General features: G+C 34.4%; 1 protein-coding gene across 1 annotated transcript in view; it reads right to left on the bottom strand.

Annotated features, from left to right (window-relative positions):
* The window catches only part of LOC138308502 (fibropellin-1-like), a 38,176-nt gene extending 18,236 nt beyond the window's left edge, over positions 1-19,940 (bottom strand). Inside the window, exons 1-11 of the mRNA XM_069249509.1 lie at positions 19,858-19,940; positions 12,744-12,859; positions 12,432-12,518; positions 11,462-11,557; positions 10,930-11,002; positions 10,232-10,361; positions 4,102-4,171; positions 2,601-2,792; positions 2,074-2,179; positions 889-1,020; positions 1-62 (exon numbers count right to left, since the gene is read on the bottom strand). The exon at positions 1-62 is cut by the window's left edge and continues 48 nt beyond it. Of these exons, the coding sequence (XP_069105610.1) occupies positions 1-62; positions 889-1,020; positions 2,074-2,179; positions 2,601-2,792; positions 4,102-4,171; positions 10,232-10,361; positions 10,930-11,002; positions 11,462-11,557; positions 12,432-12,518; positions 12,744-12,859; positions 19,858-19,936 (1,143 nt within the window). The 5' untranslated portion in view covers positions 19,937-19,940. The remainder of the gene's footprint in view (positions 63-888; positions 1,021-2,073; positions 2,180-2,600; positions 2,793-4,101; positions 4,172-10,231; positions 10,362-10,929; positions 11,003-11,461; positions 11,558-12,431; positions 12,519-12,743; positions 12,860-19,857) is intronic.
* Positions 19,941-23,366: the final 3,426 nt, after the last annotated feature.

Here is a 23,366-nt window from a genome sequence, read left to right as displayed (position 1 = left end):
GTATCCAGGAGCTTTGATGGTCCGCGATTCTCCGTTACTTAATGAAATAACCCCTCCACAATCTGGAGAAATATAACATTTTAACAATCGAATATGATTTTTGCGATGTTAGTGCATTTTGTAAATTACTTAATTAATACTTCAACTTTCCCAGCATCCGATTTCATGAAACAAACTTAAGCCAAAACTGACTTAAGTAATAATTGTTCATATATGTTAAAGAAGGAGAAAAACGTATGTTTTGACTTAAGTCTGTATTTTTGTTTCAAGAATTCGGCACCAGATACGCAATACAAATATGAAATTATAATTATAATATTGTACCATACATACCTATAATTTGATTTTTGTGATTTAAATGCATTTTGGAAATTACTTCAACTTTCTTAGATGATATGATATGAAACTCTTACTTGTAATACGTTTGATATTACTTACTTAACCATACTGTTACATGCTGAAAACCAAATTAATTTCGCGGCGATTTAATTTCGTACTGATAGAGTTAAATTGTATCTTTGTTTAAACAGTTCCAACAAGATATTAAATCACAAAACTGTTTGTTTGTTTGATTAAACTAAATTCTATTAACAGCCAGGATCATGTTAGTACGTCTCAAGTTTTCTGATGGAGGAAAGCCAGAGTACTCGGAGAAAACCCATCGACCAGCAATCGGTATCTGGCAACTGTCCTACATGGGATTCGAACTCGCGCCACAGAGGAAGAGGGCTTTTGGTAATATGTCCGAGACATCTTAACCACTCGGCCACACCAGCTCCTACGTGCATACACATTCTTGAATGGTACATATAATGCCTTAAGATGAGCACGCGTAAACTTCGATATCACGAAGTTCGGCTTAACGAGGTTGGTTTGTATCCTACTCACCACTGTCGCCTTCCCTCTCAGAACAGGAGGCTCCTTTCATTCCTTTAGGACATCTACAGATACACTGATTCGGTACCGCTACGGTTTTACGAGGGAATCCTCGACTTTGACACACCGTAGAACCGCACGATTCTAGAAAAATTCATGTATGACAGCCATAAATAATTTATCAATTATGGACATTGGCTGTTGTTTAATTCTATCAGAGCGGTATAACACCTTAATAAGGCTTATCGATCGAATCAAATTAAAGGTCCTTACTTTTTATATCTAAAAATGTCAAAAGGATTATCTGACGTGCGTGTTCATAACAAGAAAAACAATGGCCAATGGATGATACCCTGAAAAACTCAACGTATGGGCAATGACGTTTACAAAGAAATATTGACTTAGATTTTTTTTTCATAAAATGGAAAAAAAACCTTAGTCCATATGCTAAGATGTAATGTTAAACATCCTTCCCAAATATTGAGTTTTTTGGTTGAGTGAAAGTTGTTATGTCAACATTAACCAATTCATTGGTTATCAACACATGCTAGTTTTTCCAGACACATATAATACTAGCAATAATTTTATCATAGTATATTTTAAAATGATTTTGAAATGTTTTTTAATCATGCTCCTCTAGATACTCTATTATATTTACAGAGTTGATGATATGTGAATTCACATGTATAATTAACAGCAAAATATAACAGATATCAAATTTGTTTCATCAAATATTAAGTAACTTTTTATTTATTTCATTTTGTTTTTTTTGATTTTCTCAAAAATTACATTACGAAATATATCACGAAAAATCATACACTCTTGATCTGTTATAGATGACAAGCAATCGATACCAAGACGAAAATTTCATATTGATTTTGCATATACTATGTAGATGGCAAGTCAATTATGGGTACACAAATGTGTGTATTTAATCCAGTGTAACAAACACCAGACTCTTCCTGTAGCGAGAGGTATATGAATTATTATGTTTATGTACCATCAATATGTCATTTTATATATTATATTTTAAAAGAACAAATAAATGTTAGAATAAAAGTATGAAAAGAATACATAATTGTGAGTTGAATGAATCTCCTCTGTGTCAGGATACTTCATGTTATGTAATATTATATGATTTTTGAAATAAAATTTGATTTTGAACCTTACAAAGATTACTATGCTCATAATACACACCGTCGCATTTATACGCCTTCACGATTTCCTTGATGTCGTAGTGACTCAGTGTCTTTGAGGCGCTCGTGAGAAACTCGAGGCGGGCATCCGGGATTTTCATCTCCGACTATATTCTCCGACTATCAATAAAATAGCTTACGTACAGAAGGATGAAATGTGAACATTGGTTAGCGTAAGGTAAATTAATGAAGATGACAAATTGTTTAAATGAAGGTAAATTGATGAAGATGAAAAATTAGATAACATAAGATAAATTAATGACGATAAGGCATTGGCTAACTTACGTCTATTGATGAATATGGCATATTGGTTAAATGAAGATAACCGACGAAGATAATTTGATGAAGATGATATATTGGTTATTGGTTAATATAAGTTATATGGATGGAGAAATATTGATTAAATTTAAATATTATAAACAATATTACATCCCTCCGAAAATACGACTTGTCTTAGAAGTTATGAGCGACGTCTAGCGGCAATAACAGGTACTAAGGCAGGTAATCCAGTCTATAAATCTATCTTACCCCAAGCGCGTACTGCAATGTGGAGAAGTAGTCGTATGGAGACACATCCTTCGTCATTTCCTTAAAGTAGTTCACGTAGTTTCCTCTGTCTATATTCTGCCACACCATCGATATATAACGGGCCCGGTCACTCCTCGACTGTTCATGCTGCTGACCAATCGCGTGCATTATCTCATGGATGGTTATCTCCGGCTACACACAAAAAGTGATTTAGAATGCTCCATATTATTAAAGATGCTCCACCACCGACAGAGCAAAAATGATATTCATCATTTGAACAATAATAAGCGTTTAATCGTGTATTTATATGTCTAATTAACACAAAAAATAATACGAAATAATTTATTTTGCCTTTGGTGCATACGCAATTATTACTTCATTCAATATAGGATATAGTGCCACGGATTTTTTACGGGATGCAATCAATTATTTTGCATATTTTTAACTTGAAGTAAAATTAGAAGCTCAAACTTTTTAATGGTGGTAATTGTGTAAAGTAAGTAACTTTTGTAACTGAAGAAAAATACGAAATTGTCTGCTCCTGTACATAAAACAAAGATAATTGTTCACTGGCTTCTAAAGATCAGTTAGAATAAAACTCTGTTTAACTACCGTACTAAAAGACACAATATAAATTGAAATATCTTATAAAATATTTAATGAAATATACCTGGACAGAACTTATTCCATTATAGCTATTTATCACAGACTCATATAAGTACATGTCTCTTTCCCTAGATAATCCATAAGGCCACCAGGCAGCTTATTTCAAATAGGGCCTGGGTATCGAATATTACGTCATATGTTTGTTAGCGTGACGTCATATATATTTGTTTAGTATTTTTTAAATGTAATTTCCTATCACACACCTATGACATCACTATTGATACTTAGACCAATGACAAACAATTATTGTAAACAAACTTTCTTTCGCGTGCGATTTACTTTCAATTTTGCAATTAAGGTAAATTCACGAAATTTTATCTCTGCGAATTGATATCTTCCCCAATTCTTCCACTATTACATTCAATGTTATTTCAATTCAATTTAAATCTGCGAAACTTAAATCTCCGCCAAAATTGAGAAATCAAGTAGCCGCGAAAAAAGGTGGTTTGATATGGAATGCGTACATATTTTGGCGTAATCAATTTAAGCGCACACTTGATTTTGAAATGATTGACACAAGTCAACGGTGTATTTGCGCAATCACAAGAATTGCTGTTTAACGACATTATAGGAAATGCAAGTAGCGAATTAATATCTTACTACCTCTTCAACATGTAAGTTACAATCGGACTCCTCGGGTTTTTTCAATGATTAGTTCCGGAAGCAAAATACAAAACTAAAGGATAAAGGACAAAACAAGAGTGATCTTATGCCTTATTGTCCAAGAATTGCTCTAATTAATATGATCCCGCATGTAAAATATTCGAAGAAATGTCATGGACCCAAAATAAGCAGAATATCCACACTACGAATATTTTTGCTTTTACATACTTACAGTCGCACATCCGTTCTCCTGAAGATCAATAACTTGCTGACCTCCAGTTTTTCCGACATAAGATGCACATCTGAAATAAAACGAAACCTTCCATATAGCGTTTTTCGTGTTACAATCAAATAATGTCATCAATGACTTTTCAATAAGATAAAAATTCCATATGATTCTCTGATAAATTTTACTTAAATACAATTCAAATGCTGTGATTGGTGTCTATCGTATAATTCAGAATGATTTACGTGCTGATGCCAGATTATATCACATGCCCTAATATGTCAATGGAAGAATTTATGGTTTTTTAAGCGCATTAATGTTTAAGTTTCATTTTCGCACACATTTGTTTTCATTGACTATAAATCAAATTAGAGAGTTTTAATACGAGAAATAATGTATTAGTTATTTAAAGATATAATTTATCTCTTTCTCAAAATTATTGGAAATCCAATTATGGAATACTGGGTTGACTTTATTCGGAAAACCTGCACTGTCTATTACAACTGGAATGTTGATATTGAATTGGTTCGATTACTTAAGACCTGCACAGAACATTGAAAATATGGAATGCTAGGATTGGTTCGCTTTATTTAAAGATGCTCCAAGGACAACAGCGCATGGATAATATTTATCATTTGGAAAGTAATTGATGTTTAATCATGTATGTATATATCTAATTAAGGCAAAAATGCACAGAAAATAATTCGGTTTGGATTTGTTGTCTCGCAATCGGTACATCATTCCATATAGGGCATAGTGTCATGGATGTGTTTTCGGAGTGCAATTAATTTTTTAATACTGTTATATTAAAAAAAATACGAAGCGCAAACTTTTTTTCAATGATGGTAATTTTATAAATTAAGTAACGTTTGCTATTGACGAAAAATACTAATTCATCTTACCCTCTTTTTTTTGACAGATAAAAATTTTAATTTGTCAGCGGTATAGAATCTTGCACAGTACATTTCGACTGTATTTTAATTATAGGATGCATTCAGACTAACCACCTGAGTGTTTATGGTCTAACAAACATCAATAGTTCACGGGTTAGTGCACCCATAGCACGATGTATACTTAGTGTAAATATATTCATCATTGAAAGATAAATGTCATCATTTTGAGACATCCATCTTGTTATGTTAACATTCATTCGGTCCGTATCCAATTTATACGTTATCTCGACGGTAGAAAGGACTTTTGATTTTATTGTATGCCAAATGTTTACGACTTTCCCAGAGATCGATACAACTAAGTAACATTTTGCCACGTAGAAGGTTATTCCGTAGATTGAAAGTTAGTAGATATTTTATTGCCATCTAGAAGCCTTTTTCGTTCTTGGTTGTACTAGTGGTATATTTTATTTAATGTCTTTTTGTTGTTTATAGTGTTTGTTTCTTCCGATGGCCGAAGGTTAAATCACTTAATATAAACTTTATGATATTTCGTTTCTATTTCTATGCAATAGAATACAAAAGTACTGTGTCAAAAAGAAAGAAATATGATTTAAAACAAGTTTAAAACTTATATTAATCTATATCATATGCAGTAATTGAGGAATAAAATGTAATTTTTCATGTATGGAAAATTTGCTTCCAGTCGCGGATTTCTTCGAATTTATTTCAAAATGGCATTTATAAACAAAATAAAAACAAAAGGGGCCCAAGTATGGAACCCTGAAAAACACGTCGAGGGATCACAAAATGTTGCAAAACCCTCGGCAAGCCTCGGGTTTTACTACATTTTGTGACCCTCGGGTAGAATATCCCTACCTTCATATCCACATATGAAAGAGTCTTATATTCTACTACAATACATCGTGTTATTTCACTCTCAGGCCATTGGGTTAATGTATTGGATGTTTGATAAATATATTGATATTCCAATAGTGGAAAAAATAATGAAAAAATAAATAACTTACTCCTGTAGAATAAATTCGATATCCAACAACCACTCGTTGTGTAACTTCTATATCGACAAAAAATGGCTAATCAAATACTTTAGAACAGCACAGATTTGAACATAATTTTTGAGGGAAACCATACAATGTAATATATCAAGATTTTTTCAACACAATTACCATTTTGGGATGGTTTTAATTTACTAGCTATTACGGATCAGTTGTAACATTAATTGATCACTATTCATGATATCATCGCCGGTTCTCGGGAAGTCAATAACATTGTTCAATGAAGTGTCGCTTGTAAATACTTAATAATAGCATTGTATTAATGTCATTTATTAACAAAATGAAAACAAAAGGGGCCCAAGTATGGAACCCTGAAAAACACCAGCTGTTTCTATGACCAATTTGAAACATATATTATTAATGACATGTTTTTAAATAAGCTAAGTAATGATTCCTGAATTCCAAAGCAAGAAAGTTTAGGAAGAAAACCTTGCCCCATACGCGGTCGAAGGATTTTGCTCACATCGCAGAAAAATTGCTTGTCATTATCGAGTGCTGAGTAGGCATTATAGATAATTGTGGTGATTGATAGGTGAATTGATGTTTCTAAATCCAATTTAATGGAGCGATAAAAGAAATTATAGACATATTTTCCATTAAGTTTGCGATATAAGTGGCATATATATATAATAAGATAAAAGAAATTTGACATTTTGTTGTGCACAGGTGTCACATTTTCTTTTTCCCGATCGGATGGAAACACACCAGAATTTATATATTTATTTCAAACGATTCTAAGAGGAAAACTTGCAGCTTAATAAATAACCATGCGTACACAAGGTTCACATGTGTATGCCCATGTGTAATCATACGTAATAAGCAAACGAATTACTAGACGAAGAACGTTACCACATATACAAATATAGCTCGCAAAATTGGCAGCCGCCTTGAAATACAAAATGGCGGTGGAACCCTATGAAGTTACACACTACTAGAATGTTCCTAAGTATCAATTATATGGGTGTAGACGTTTAAAGTTTGGATATAGCTGGTATAAAACGTGAGATATGGGCCGCAGAAGGTGTTTTTGGCGGCTTTTTTGAAAACCAATATGACGGCCGCCAGTGGCCGTGATTTTTTAGCGTCCTTTTTTCCGAAACTTTATGTCCTAAAGAAGCAGTATGCAAAGTTTAAAGCTTTCTTCAAACTTTGAACGATTTTTATACATAGCCACTCCAGTAGTAGGCTAACTACAGTACTGAATAAATAAATAAGAATATGTTGCTTTATAAACAAAATCAAATTAATGAAAACAAGTGTTATTACAGTCAAAATGTACAGACGAATACAGATACATACACTTGTACATATTCTCGTCATATAAACATAATCTGCTTAATGAATGTACAGACTAACAAAAAATGCTTGAAGTCACGATGTTTCCGCAGTTTGTTGGTGGATCTCAGTAGATTCGTTTTCGTCTGGTAAACATTCAGACTATTGATAATTAGGCGTGCCTCCCCTTAGATTTTGGATCGATCTGGGGGGTTTCTTTTTCGTAACCAATCATACGGTTAAGAATTTGGCGTTTTTCCCCCTTAGATTTTAGAAACTGGTAACCCTTCAGTCTCTTAATAACTTGGTGTGCTTCCTTTAGATTTTGATCTGGTGACCCTTCAGTCTCTTAATAATTTGTGTGCTTCCTTTAGAATTGATCTGGTGACCCTTCAGTCTCTTAATAATTTGGTGTGCTTCCCTTTAGATTTTGGATCTGGTGACTCTTCAGTCTCTTAATAATTTGGTGTGCTTCCCTTTAGATTTTGGATCTGGTGACTCTTCAGTCTCTTAATAATTTGGTGTGCTTTCCTTTAGATTTTTGATTGATCTGAGGAGTTTCTTCTTCGCCTGGTTACCTGTCAGTCTCTTAATAATTTGGCGTGCTTCCCAATAGATGCTGGATTGACCGTTCTATATCGTCTGGTGATAGATCAATGCTAGACTAAAAATAAGTTTGGTGGTGTCTTCTGAGGTCTGTTCGTGGAGGGCGGATACGCGAATGGGAGGCCTACGACTGTAGTTCTCAAGGGCATCGATTTGAAGATCTAGGTTAACGTTGCTGTTGTAGCTGTTGCTATAGAGAGATTGTCTTTTATTTGAGGTTTTTAATTGAGCTGCAGCTTTCACCACAGATATGGTCTCAGATTTCAGTTCTTGTTAATAATGCTTTTGATGGCTTTACTAATCCTATCGATATACTATTCTGAGAGAGTAAACAGGGCTTTGAGGTAGAGCATAATGCATTTGATGGTATGGCATCATACGTATCTACTCTTGCTTAGCGCTCAGTATAACGGAAGCGGAACGATTAGTTTGCCTGTTGTTAGTATAATGGAACTGGATTTTTGTGCTTGTACAGTGTCAGCTTGTACAGTGTCATGCTTGTACAGTATTTTAGGCGGCATGCGTCTGTGAGATAGTATTATAAAATGAGCAAAAGTTCTATATAACAAAGAGACATGAATATACCACAGCCTCCCAATACATACAGATATCCACACACCGTAACACACTGCATACATGGGAGACCGACTTTTAATAATCCTGGCTGTTAACATTGTTATAAAAATCAATTTATCTGAATGTTGAACCGGAACAAAACTTTTACAGACAATGGTGTGTCGTGGATCAGAAATCAGAGCCTTTATCACAGGGGCAAGCAGTAAACACAAAGCCAAAAACTAGGCTGTGCTAATGGCGACAAAGAAATAAAAGAAAATTAGAAAGAAAATTAAAAATATCAGATGTTAAATTTAGTCGCCTTTTACGATCAGATAATGGAGACAGCAGGTAGAGTATAGACAAACGAGAGACTATATATAACGTGTTGTTGCTTTATGAAATGTTGATGTTTGTTCCGTGCCTCTAGTAGCATGAGTCAGCAATCTCTTTTAAGAGTGTATTTAAGTCGAGATAAATGTGATAAAAAGTAGAGAATAAGTGTTACCGACACTTTCTAAACGATCAAATAACATTTAATAGGTTATTAGAGCCAATAAAAGATCAATAAATATCAAATCAAACGTATGACACATTACTTTTATATGTATTTCATGAGATTTAAATCATTGATACACTCAATTGGAATAATTCAGAAATTAAATAAATACGTATTTTAAAGGATTGTTTTGTATCAGTGTACAATTTTAGCCGTCTACTTCATTTTAAGTATCGTTTTTCTCACGCCAATTACAACCTATCATGCTGATAAAAAATGATAAAGTCATATTTTTCCAATATGACTTAATTGTGGTAGTCATTACATTTTTTTATTATGGTGGTAATACTGGTTTATCCAATACAATACGCTGATGTCGCCTGAGGCTGTATTACATGACTGCCTATACAAGCCATGGTTTTCCGCCTAAGGTTGTATTAAATGGATACCCATGCGAGCCTTGGATTTTACAACATTTTGTGATCCAGTTAGAATATCCAGAAATATCCCTATCCTTCATACCCACATATGAAAGAGTCGTATAGTCTTTGTTGATAACTTATTCAAATAGGTACTGCAGGGTTGTGACATTACCTCACTTTTATATTATTACAGAAGATATGAAAAACATATAAGCGCTGGATCACGTTTCAGTGAATGTATATTATATTGAAGAAATTACAGAATACTTTTTACATTTTTGAATATTCAAATTATTACAGCGAAATAACTGAACCATTTTAACATCACCAAGATAAGGACTTATGTTTTTAAATGTTTTAACTCCCCTTCAAAAGACCATTAAGTATGCTCTTACCATGTTACTATAGTCAAAAGTGCCTTCTGAATTCAGCGAACTTCTGTCTTTAACGACCTAAATTATTCCTCCCGGCGAAAATCACTATATAATTTATCGGTAATAATTACAGATAGTGATTGTATTGAACGACCGTCTGTCTTATGCGACAAGCGACCATACTTTTACCCTTCGATCGCACATCTATTTGTCTTCTATTCATATCTAAAACCGAGACAGTTAACTATCATGTAGGGCTTACAACCAAGCCCAATTAAGGCAAAAGGGCTATCCATATTGCTTGGTTACATGCACAAGGTGTTAACATTCACATAAATCAGCACTTAATCATGCAATTTATTAATATATTGCTTATTGCAACATATCGATGACATTCGGTGATGGCCAAAATAGACGTTCCTCCTGCATCTTCACTTACCCAGATCCTGTGCCATCAAACGTGATATAGTCTGCAGCATTACTGCTTCCTCTCTCGAAAAAATTCACGCAGGTTTCCGCTCCTATTATTCTTATCCCCTCCTTAATGGCTGCCACACTTCTGCTGTCAGCTGTTAACATAAAAAACGAACTTTAAGTCGAGTTAAAGATTTGATGTTCTCATCCATATTGCAATTGACCTTGTAACGTGAGAAGAGAAAATGTAACGGCCAGACCGGGGTTCGAATCCGGGACTTATGGACACTAGTCAGATACTCGATCGATTATGCTATCTGGCCAACAACTCGCAAGTCCAAATAGGACGTAAACATAATGCAAACACGAATCCTTTTACAAGAGAAGAAAATGCAATGGCCAGACCGGGATTCGAACCCGAGACACCCGAACACTAGCTGGGTGCTCTAGTGATTGAGATACCTGGTCACCAATGATCGACCCAGTTCGATCCCGCTTTATCTATTTTTATCTATGAAATTACCAAAGGGACTGGGAAGATATTATTTTTATTACCAAAAAACAAGTTCTAAAGGATTCAATTGTGACTCAAAGAAATTTATCTTATTATCCATTATGCAGAGGATGTCGCCAAGGTAGTGACCTTTCACCTTAGCGTTTATCTTTCCATACGAGCCTGAAGTAATAATACCGACATTTCTTTGGATCTGATATAAAACAAACCGTAATTCCTTGTCGTGTAAGGTATCTGTCCGTTTGGCCAGAGCGTCGTTTGTTTGTCGAAATTCCGTTTTTTCTAAAATCAGAAAAAAAATATCTATAAGATATGAGGGAGGTACACATATAAACCAATATTGACATTAGTTACTCTTATAACATTTGGTAAATGTTGACAAATCAAAAAGCAATTATTGAAGTTTTAATTTCTAAATTGATAGTTTGAGCTAGAACTACAAGCTATAACTGAACCCTATTACCATTCACTCACAACATACACTTGATTTAATAAAGCTGAGAAAACCCAACGACAGTCTTTAAACTAAGGTATTACTTATTTTTCAGCGAGCGAATACATTTGTCATATTTATTGACTAATTGGAATACATAAATAAAAAATAACTCATTTGACTTAAAGCGCAAATGTTTCCACTTTAAGTTGAAAAACAATTTCTTTAGTCGTCAAATAAAGTCGACGTGAAAACAAGTAGGTTTACAGAATCAATTTGTAATTTTAAACAACAAAATACATGCTTACCTCAAATGTTTCTCGGTTCCCGCTCCCGAGATGAAAATCATGTGCCGTAAACCAATTTAGCTCGAGGTTCACTAAGCGCGTCAGTGAGTCATAGCCCTGTGAACATATTTTTGTAGTATTTCATGGGGAATTGTGCCATGGTTGTTAATCAATTAACAATTATTTTTGTATTAGTCAACATTGTTATTAGAATAGATGGATATATCGAGTTCATTTATCTTGTACTCTTGTTATATGTTTAATGCTATATGTAACATCATATGGTCATTCTGAGCACAATCATGTTTCCTTCGGTCTATACTTTTAATATATTTATTTAGCTAAAATAACTTTATAAATAAAATCCAAAACAAATTCATACTTATATTATTATCACATGAAATTGTTTACAATCATTAGTTAATACATTTGTTTGTAAACCTTCAAGTCAGGATGGAAAATTTGATGTTATTACAGTCTCTTTCACTTTCATTAATGTTAATATTTTGTACAATATGAAAATTGGCTTTCCACATCAGAAAAGTTTGGTAAAACACATCATAATAAAATATAGGCATACAGGGAAACATTGTCAAACATACTAGGATAGGGTTTAACATGTACTGTACACTACATCAAAGTGGTAGTTTCTACCCTGCTTAGCGCTCAGCATACAGGGAGTGGGACGACTGGTTCGCTCGTTGTCAGTGTAATGTGACCGGGTGGGGTGTGTTGCTTTGTGTCTTCGGTGGCATGCTTTAGTGATATAGCACTATAAAAAGGGCAGCAGTTCTACTATATAAGAAGACACAACATGATTATACCGCAGTCTCCCAAAACACGCACCTCGCACAACATACACGCAACACGATGCATACATGGGAGGCCGTCCTTACATGACCATAGCTGTTGATAGGACGTTAATTAATCAAACAAACAAACACTACATCAAACATAATGTGCATCATATCTAGAGGCAGTAGTGACTCACCTTCAAATACTCATCTCCACCTTCTAAGATTATTGAAGCTTCATCTTCATTAAAGGCTTCTCGAGTTTCATTACTGAACCACACATCCTGTAATTAAAAAAAATACAAAATGTTCAAACAAGCAACGATAAATCAGAACATTGTTCATATATATGGAATATCCTTAGGAAGAACAACGTGAACAGATCCAGGCGTTCCTCAAGAGTACTGTATATGTGTTAATTATCGCGAGGCTTTATTTTCGCTAAATATTTATCAAAATTCACATGCATGATGTAATACCTCGCAAAACTATCAATTACTTTTACTAACCGAAAGCAACGTTTCATTGACGTAGTATTCCTCGTCGTAATATTCCTCTTCATACACATATTCACGCAGTAGTCTCACAATCTCAGCGATACGCTCTTCCGATTCTTTTTCATTTTCTAAAAAATAAGAAGATAAATTCTATCAACCCAATTAAAAAGAGGATTTGAAAACATCCCATGCAGGGTCATTACTGAAATGGATATTTCGTCACAGCTTATTTGTTTGATTGATTGACTAACTAACGTCCTATTAACAGCCAAGGTCATGTTAGGACGGCTCCAATACCTTCGTTGTGTAGTGTGTATGTAGTGTGTGTAGTGCGTGTTTTGGGAGACTGCGGTATGTTCGTGTTGTGTCTTCTTGTATAGTGGAAACCCCTGCCCTTTTTCCGTGCTATATCACTGAAGTATGCTGCTGAAGACACCAAAACAACACACCACACCAGGCCACATTATACTGACAACGGGCGAACCAGTCGTCCTATTTACTTTATGTTGTGCGTTAAACAGGAACAGAATTTGCGTGTTTTGGGAGACTGCGGTATGTTTGCCCTGTTTACAGTTGTATATCACTGAAGCATGCCGCCGAAGACAGCAAGCAACTTCCCTCCGGGTCATATTATACCGACAACGGGCGAAACAGTCGTCAAAGCATGCACATATACAATGGTAGTCGCATTATGCTTTTCTGGCCAAGTGAGCTTTGACAAGCATGTACACCGCCATCACGAATTTGGAGATGGTATTACGATTGGTCAAATTGAAACGTGACCCCATATGAAATGTCAGATCTCTATACAACACCGCGAATATTTTTTTCTTTTGTTTATTGGGCTTAATGTCCTTACATATCGCTGCACCGCTGACGAATGGTAATTTGTATCTTTTACAAAAGGTGCAGGTGAAGTGATATTGTTCTTTCGTAACAAAAATTACTTACTTTACCCTTTGTCATCAGTGCAAAGTTTGAGCTTCATATTTTAACTCAACATTAAAGTATTAAGAAAATAATAAATTGCATCCCGGAGAAACTCCATAATACCATTTTCTGTATGGAGTGATGTAATGATTGTGGAGACAACAAAACTGAAATTTTATTTCAAAAAAATATTTTATATGTATTCTTGTATTAATTAGACATAGATATATACGATTAAATATCAATTACATGTGTATTGTCAAAATGATAAATATCATTGATGCTCTGTCGGCGGTGGAGCATCTTTGATTAACAACGAGGACACAACATTACGGACAGTCTACCATTGGTTTCGTGTACTGGCCGTTAAAAGGACGTCAATTGAATCAAACAAACCAATATTATGTTTTGGTCTCCTTGTCATAGTAGAACGCTTGCCCCTTTAAACTGCTATTTCATCGGAGCAGAGACATAACAGAACAAAACCAAGTATGAGAAATAATAATTATGATAAATAGAATATATCATTCGTTTTCTTTAATGATAAATTTATGTTGGACTTAACCTTTACCTGTTGATTAAACTTTAAGTTTCAGAATCAGGCCGTCAGAGTTTTACGTCACGAATATATTTCATGAAAATCTAGTATACTAATTTACTTAAGGAACAGGAAGATGAAAAATAAAAACGTCGCCGTCAAATATACTATTCTTGAAGGTATAACTCAGTTTCAGACTAAGTGTTGACTAGTAGGTTCTGGATGATTTTTCTGGATACTTTTGTATCATGCTTATCGACATAGGTGATTGAATAGATATTAGCATTTTCTAAATTGATCACAACTCGCCAGTTCTTTTACGGATATTGATTCCTATCATTTAAAGTTAATGTGAAAGCTATATCTTGAGTGAGACGTTTCCATTTAGACAATAACTGACGTGTTTCTATCATACACATCATGCCTTAAGGGCGAATAGAATCTATTCGTCAAGGCACAAAAAGCGCCATCGCTACCAAAATCAAACCTCGGTGTTAGACAGGTGTATCGCATGTTACGGTGCCTGACCAGCTGTGAATAGTACTGTAAGATCACTTACGATTTTTCTAAATTTTATAAATTGACTTTCCTGTACCCTTAATGTCGTGAGTACGATTGGATAGTAAGATAAAGACACATGACTACAAATTATTAAGTTGTCCTTGACATAATTCTATGAAATCAAAGTTCAAATCTCTCGGTGGCCTCTGAATGAACACCAGATATAATATAGTTTGACAAATAGCATATGTCCAGCTCATAATATGATTGAATTGTATGTCATTTATCTATTTTTTTTCTAAAGCAACAGGTATGCTTTTAAATGTGAAATGAGTAACTTGAAAGGCCAAATACGTTTCAGAAGCATAAATAATTAGATATGTATTGAAATTAGACTAAAAATATGTCCATTTAGGGTTACCTTGGCGAAAAAAGGGGTCGGTAGGTCGGGATTGTTTTTCTTTTCATTTCTTAATGTCTTTCACTCTCAAGTAATGGCCGGAACCGGAGTCTGACATCAAAATCCCGACTTTTATTGTTTTTCGTAGAAAAGTGGAAAAAATAGGGTCGGGGGGTAAAAACATAGAGTGAGTCGGGTAACCTAAACAGACATATTTTTTGACCTTATTAATCGATAACTTAAGATAGCTACAAACCAAATAAATGAGAAAGTTTCTGTGTAAACATAGGTTAACAAGAAATTGCCATTTAATGGTAATTAGGATTACGCTTGGAAACGTCACGTGTCTCGCGTTATGGCAAATTAATCTTTTTAATGAGCAGGAATTGTAGTATTAACGGTTATTGCAACAAAACGGCAAAACATAAAAACACTCTAATATTTCATAGATTTATAAATCGAATCTTTATTTGTCTTAGATATACAACATATTAAGCTACAACTATATCTGTTACTTATCAAAAGACTTATCAATTTTTGTTTCGGAAATGCCCTTGCATGCTTTTGAAGACATAATCGTTTAATCAAGAACATTTCTTTTGGTCGGAGTGCAATCGGTCGTTTATGAAAACTAATCGTATACCTTGAGAATATACTTACAAATATTGAGAAAACTTCAAAAATGTAATAAAAATACAGCTTAAAAAATTATATGTCTCAATATTTGATGTTATAAACAGAGAATTAACTATTCTAACGTCCTGTTTTCATTCGCAAACAGCCAGTGTCATATGCAAACCGCCAGTGTCATATGCAAACAGCCAGTGTCATATACAAACAGTCAGTGTCATATACAAACAGCCAGTGTCATATACAAACAGTCAGTGTCATATGCAAACAGCCAGTGATATATATACAAACAGCCAGTGTCATATACAAACAGCCAGTGTCATTTGCAAACAGCCAGTGTCATATACAAACAGTCAGTGGCATATGCAAACAGCCAGTGATATATATACAAACAGCCAGTGTCATATACAAACAGCCAGTGTCATATACAAACAGCCAGTGATATATATACAAACAGCCAGTGTCATTTGCAAACAGCCAGTGTCATATACAAACAGTCAGTGTCATATACAAACAGCCAGTGTCATATACAAATAGCCAGTGATATATATATATATAAAAGCAGCCAGTGTTATACAAACAGTCAGTGTCATATACAAACAGTCAGTGTCATATACAAACAGCCAGTGTCATATACAAACAGTCAGTGTCATATACAAACAGCCAGTGTCATATACAGTCAGTGTCATACACAAACAGCCAGTGTCATATACAAACAGCCAGTGTCATATACAAATAGCCAGTGATATATATATATATATAAACAGCCAGTGTCATATACAAACAGCCAGTGTAATAAATATACACCCAGTGTCATATACAAACAGTCAGTGTCATATGCAAACAGCCAGTGATATATATACAAACAGCCAGTGTCATATACAAACAGCCAGTGTCATTTGCAAACAGCCAGTGTCATATACAAACAGTCAGTGGCATATGCAAACAGCCAGTGATATATATATAAACAGCCAGTGTCATATACAAACAGCCAGTGTCATATACAAACAGCCAGTGTCATATGCAAACAGCCAGTGTCATATACAAACAGCCAGTGTCATATGCAAACAATCAGTGTCATATACAAACAGCCAGTGTCATATACAAACAGCCAGTGTCATATACAAACAGCCAGTGCCATATGCAAACAATCAGTGTCATATATACAAACAGCCAGTGTCATATACAAACAGCCAGTGTCATTTGCAAACAGCCAGTGTCATATACAAACAGCCAGTGTCATATGCAAACAATCAGTGTCATATACAAACAGCCAGTGTCATATACAAACAATCAGTGTCATATGCAAACAATCAGTGTCATATACAAACAGCCAGTGTCATATACAAACAGCCAGTGTCATATACAAACAGCCAGTGTCATATACAAACAGCCAGTGTCATTTGCAAACAGTCAGTGTCATATACAAACAGCCAGTGTCATATACAAACAGCCAGTGTCATATGCAAACAATCAGTGTCATATACAAACAGCCAGTGTCATATACAAACAGCCAGTGTCATATACAAACAGCCAGTGTCATATACAAACAGCCAGTGTCATTTGCAAACAGCCAGTGTCATATGCAAACAGCCAGTGTCATATGCAAACAGCCAGTGTCATATGCAAACAGCCAGTGTCATAAACAAATAGCCAGTGTCATATACAAACAGCCGGTGTCATATGCAAACAGCCAGTGTCATATACAAACAGCCAGTGTCATAAACAAATAGCCAGTGATATATATACAAACAGCCAGTGTCATAAACAAATAGCCAGTGTCATTTACGGGCGGCTTCAAGTGTATGCGGCCTGTGGTGGGCATTATGTGCGTATTCGTGGTGTGTCTTTGATATAGTGGTATTCTTGTCCTTTTTATAGTGCTAGCTCATTGAATCACGCCGCCAAAGAATCAAACATGTTTTGCAACTTAAACATCATTAAATCTTGAATATCACTTACAAGCGTGTGCTTAATTGATGTTTAATGTTCATATGATGTTCAATGAGTATAATATGTTCATTCTTTATTAGACGCCGCCAAAGAATCAAACATGTTTTGCAACTTAAACATCATTAAATCTTGAATATCACTTACAAGCGTGTGCTTAATTGATGTTTAATGTTCATATGATGTTCAATGAGTATAATATGTTCATTCTTTATTAGACGTTCATTCTTTATTTGACGTTTATTCTTTATTAGACGTTCATTCTTTATTAGACGTTCATTCTTTATTTGACGTTCATTCTTTATTTGACGTTCATTCTTTATTTGACGTTTATTCTTTATTAGACGTTCATTCTTTATTAGACGTTCATTCTTTATTTGACGTTTATTCTTTATTTGACGTTCATTCTTTATTAGACGTTCATTCTTTATTAGACGTTCATTCTTTATTAGACGTTCATTCTTTATTTGACGTTCATTCTTTATTTGACGTTCATTCTTTATTAGACGTTCATTATTTATTAGACATCTGTGTTTAAATTCTCACTCCTCGTTTTAAAGTCTTATTATTAAGTATAAACAAAAAATTATCTTTCTTTTCTGCAGCGAAACTAAACGAAAATGGTGCCTATCTCTGTATATTATAACGATTGCCATAATTTTTAGATTAAATAAGTTACATCGCTGACAGAAAATAAGCGATACTAATCACTGGAACAATTACTTGTGTTTAACTGTGTATATACGTGTATATATGTCTAATTAACGCATAAAATCATATAAAATAATTTATTTTGGAGCATGCGCAACTCGTTCCATAGAGAACATAGTGTAAGGATTTTTTTCGGTAAAATAAGAAGCTCATACTTTTCAAAGGTGGTAATGGTGAAAAGTAAGTAACTTTTGTAACTGAAAAAAGTGAAAAATGGAGCATCTTTTAAGTGTCTTTGAGACTGTTGTTCTAATTACATCGGCTAAGATACATGTACATTGTACATATCGATTGTTGCCGATACAGTACACCGGCTTCGATGGTATCGTGGTTAAAAAAAATAGGAAATTTCAGGAAAGAAAAATACGATTAATGTTATTAGTAATATCATCGGAAGCAAAATCAGAATAATACATCATGCGATTAAACGGGATGCAAAATGAAATACGTCAGACGCTGCTGATAGCGAATAGTATTGTGATATTGCATAATGTTGGATATATTATGTTAATTACGAAAATAATTTTAACTCAGGGTTATTTTGCTTTGCTGAGAAGACAAAGATTAATTAATACATTAAAATATATAAAAATATAATTGTTATTATCAAAATATAATTAATATTTATTAAAATAGAATTAAGATATATCAAAATATGATTTTATATATTAAACAAAGCTACAATCCAAGTCTGCTAAAATAGTCGTCAAACCCGTAAAAAGTATTTTATTTCATTTTGAATTACCTCTACATCAAATACCAGATTTTATAGTTTGATCATTAGCTTCAAAATAGTGCAAACTATAAAGAGATACAAAGAAAACCATCCATGCAAAAAAAATATTCCTTCAATATAGTATAGCAATCTGAGCAAACCTCCGCTTATGGAAAGATACACACACCATATACATTTTTAAAAAATGATATATGCAGAATATATATGAACATATATCACCTTATCGAATACATTAAAGATGCTCCATCACCGAGCATAAACGATACTCATCATTTGAAAATAACTGATGTTTAAACATGTGTATAGGTGTCTAATTAACACGAAAATACATATAAAATAACATAGTTTGCTTTCGTACATGCACATTTTTTCGGGATGCAATTAATCATTTTTCATATTTTTATCTTCATGTAATATAAGAAGCTCAAACTTTTCAATGGTGGTAATCGCGTAAGGTAAGTAACTTTTGTTACTAAAGCAAAATACTAATTTGTCTGCTCCTGTTTTTGATAGAGAAAAAATACCATTCGTCAGCTGTGGAGCATCTTGTATAAACTTTAAATAACTCAAATTAAAACAAAAAATTTAATGATTCGCCACGATATTCACATATCTATAAACACCTTACCAAAATAAAATGTGCAAAGCTTGCAATTTAATTTAACTATCCATGTGGAATTTGAATTGTATGGTGCACCTATTGCATATTACATTAAGAAAAACCACTTACCTGAGTTGGTTATAGTAGCTGCGTTTGTGATCACAAACACACAGACAAGCAGACAAAGTTGGAAGGTGTGGACACCCATTCTTTTGCCGAGTTTCCGAAAAGTTGTGTTTCAGATGCGGCTGGCCGGTTTTATACCTCACAATGATCGGGTCGCATCGACTTGCTCCATCGAACGTCCGTCATGTGACCTCAACACCTCCGATTGTAGATATTATTTTGTACGTGTCAAATGTATACACATGCCCGGCCATGAAGTTGCTAGTTCAACGGCTTTTGACTTTTTGTTCCGCTAGATAAAGTGTTTTACCGGATTGGACATATATATATATTTGTTTGATTGTTGGAAACCATGGTCATATTAAAGATGCTCCATCGCTGACAAATGACATTTTTCGCTATCAAAAAACAAAAGCAGACAAATTAGTATTTTTCTTCAGTTACAAAAGTTACTTACTTTACACCATTACCACCATTGAATAGTTTGAGCTTCTAATTGTATTTCAAGAAAAATATATCGAAAATAATTAATTGCATCCCGAAAAATATCATGGTACTATGTCCTATATGGAATGAAGTATTGATTGCGCATGCACCAAAAGCAAAATAAATTATTTCATATTATTTTTGTGTTAATTAGACATATATATATACACGATTAAACAACAATTATTGTTAAATTGATAAATATCCTCTTTAGGACGGTCCCCCGTGTATGTGGTGTGTAGTGTGTATGGCGTGCGTGTTTTGGGAGACTGCGGTATATCCATGTTATGTCTTCTTGTATAGTGGAACTCTTACCCTTTTTATAGTGCTATATCACTGAAGCATGCCGCCGAAGACAACAAGCAAAACACCCGATCCGGTCACATTTTAGATAGCCATGGTAGAACTGTATGGACTTGAATATGAGATAATCGCGGATATATTTTTCGTATTTTGTAATTTAAAATAATTTCGTGTAGTAATATCCTAGATTTATCATTGTAGGTTTAGATTAATGGTTATTTGTCAAGGTTTCCCTGCTGGTAGGGCGTTAGGTATGCAACAGATGTCCGAAAAAGGCGACTATTTGTTTTTCTTGACTCTCCTTACCTCACTCTTATTCCTAACATCTCCTTTGACCCCGTGTCACTTAGTCAAGGCACAGCATAGTCAATAAAACTAGACATTTATGCTTCTGCTTGAAGCTCAGTGTAAAGGAAGTGTTTTATTTTTTCCCGCTGTCAGTATTCCGTCTTTGCATATTACAGAGTTAGCTCCCTTGCGGGTAGGTATCGATTGTTACGTCATTATTTTGTGAGTGCAATGTACGTCGTTTTCACCGAAACGTATGACGTTACGCTCGCAAACACATGACGTCACAATCAATTCCTACCCGCAAGTGCAGATAACTCTGTAATATGCAAATTCGGAATAATGCAATTAATTGGAGTTTGCTATTCTGCGTCTTACGTTGCATACTGATTGTTTGCTTGTTTGATTAATTTATGTCTAATTCGAAGTCAGGGTCATGTAAGGACGGCCTCCCATGTATGCGGTATGTAGCGTGTATGAAGTGCGTGGGGCGTGTTTTGGAAACTGTGGTATATTCGTGTTGTGTCTTCTTGCGAATTCTCGCCTTTCTATAGTGCTTTATCATGCACTGATGCATGCCACCGAAGACATCAAGCAATCTACCCCACCCGGTTCACATTATAATGACAACGGGCGAAACAGTCGTCCCACTCCCTGTTAGATTGGAAAAAGAAAAGATAACATCCTTAAGGACTAGGTATGGTTTGGCTGTTCTTTGGCCTTCAAATCCATCAAATATTCAAACCTGTTATTTAGGGATTAAATATCGAGTATATCTTTGATGTAATAGGTATGATAATTATGCATTTTTGCAGTTTTAGTTGCGATGGTAACCATCCGAAATATTCAAAAATTATAAAAATGTTAAAATTTACTCAGGTTTGGTCATTTCTTGGTAAGATTTTCATCTATATACCATAGAAGGCATCCATGAACAAATTTTATATTTCTCCTAAAGATACCTACATTTTCACAGAATAAATGTTTAGTTTAGTTGCGCTATATTGTTTTTTATATAAAACCTATCAAATACTAGGCAAAAAAAAGACAAAATTTTCAAATTCAGTTAATTCATATATATTTCGGATGGTCACCATGTCAAAATAAAGCTGAAAAATAATATCAGGAATGAACTTACTATGTCAAATGCAACAATTTTATTTCTTAGTTATTACTAGTGTATGTTGTGCGTGGTGACTTTTGGGAGACTGTGGTATATTCGTGTTGTGTCTTCTTGCAAATTCTCGCCATTCTATAGTGCTTTATCATGCACTGATGCATGCCACCGAAGACATCAAGCAATCTACCCCACCCGGTCACATTATAATGACAACGGGCGAACCAGTCGTCCCACTCCCTGTAAAAAGAAAAGATAACATTCTAAAGGACTAGGTATGGTTTGGCTGTTCTTTGGCCTCCAAATCCATCAAATATTCAAACCTGTTATTTAGGGATTAAATATCGAGTATATCTTTGATGTAATAGGTATGATAATTATGCATTTTTGCAGTTTTAGTTGCGATGGTAACCATCCGAAATATTCAAAAATTATAAAAATGTTAAAATTTACTCAGGTTTGGTCATTTCTTGGTAAGATTTTCATCTATATACCATAGAAGGCATCCATGAACAAATTTTATATTTCTCCTAAAGATACCTACATTTTCACAGAATAAATGTTTAGTTTAGTTGCGCTATATTGTTTTTTATATAAAACCTATCAAATACTAGGCAAAAAAAAGACAAAATTTTCAAATTCAGTTAATTCATATATATTTCGGATGGTCACCATGTCAAAATAAAGCTGAAAAATAATATCAGGAATGAACTTACTATGTCAAATGCAACAATTTTATTTCTTAGTTATTACTAGTGTTTGTTGTGCGTGGTGCCTTTTGGGAGACTGTGGTATATTTGTGTTGCGTCTTCTTGTATAGTGGAACTGTTGCCCTTTTTATAGTGCTATATCACTGACACATGCCGCCGAAGACACAAAGCAACAGATCCCACCCGGTCGGATTTAATATATACTGACAACGGGCGAACCAGTTGTCCTACTTCTCATATGGTGAGCGCTAAGCAGGAGCAGAAACTACCACTTTTATAGACTTTGGTGTTTTTTCAGACATATGGGACAGAACACCAAGCCTTCCTCATAGGGGCGGCGAACACTCAAATAAAGTAAAAAAATGAGGTGGTGTCAAGAGAGACATTGGAAAGAAAATGTAAGATCCTTAATTTAGTCGCCTTTTAAGATCATGCATATAGGGACAACAGGTAAAAATTCTTACGCCGTACTTGCAGGGCAAAGGTAGGAAGTCTAATCCTCATCTGAATTCATCGAGCCAACACCTTCAATACACAAGACAAACGCTTCATAAAAACGGTGTCATCTCAGCTTGTCTAGCAATGTAATGTTGTGGCAATCTGATTAA

This window comes from Argopecten irradians, chromosome 15 (assembly GCF_041381155.1).
Source record: "Argopecten irradians isolate NY chromosome 15, Ai_NY, whole genome shotgun sequence".
NCBI classification, from domain to species: Eukaryota; Metazoa; Mollusca; class Bivalvia; order Pectinida; family Pectinidae; genus Argopecten; species Argopecten irradians.
The sequence above is the reverse complement of the archived record's forward strand: the minus strand, read 5'-3'. Positions and strand labels throughout refer to the sequence as shown.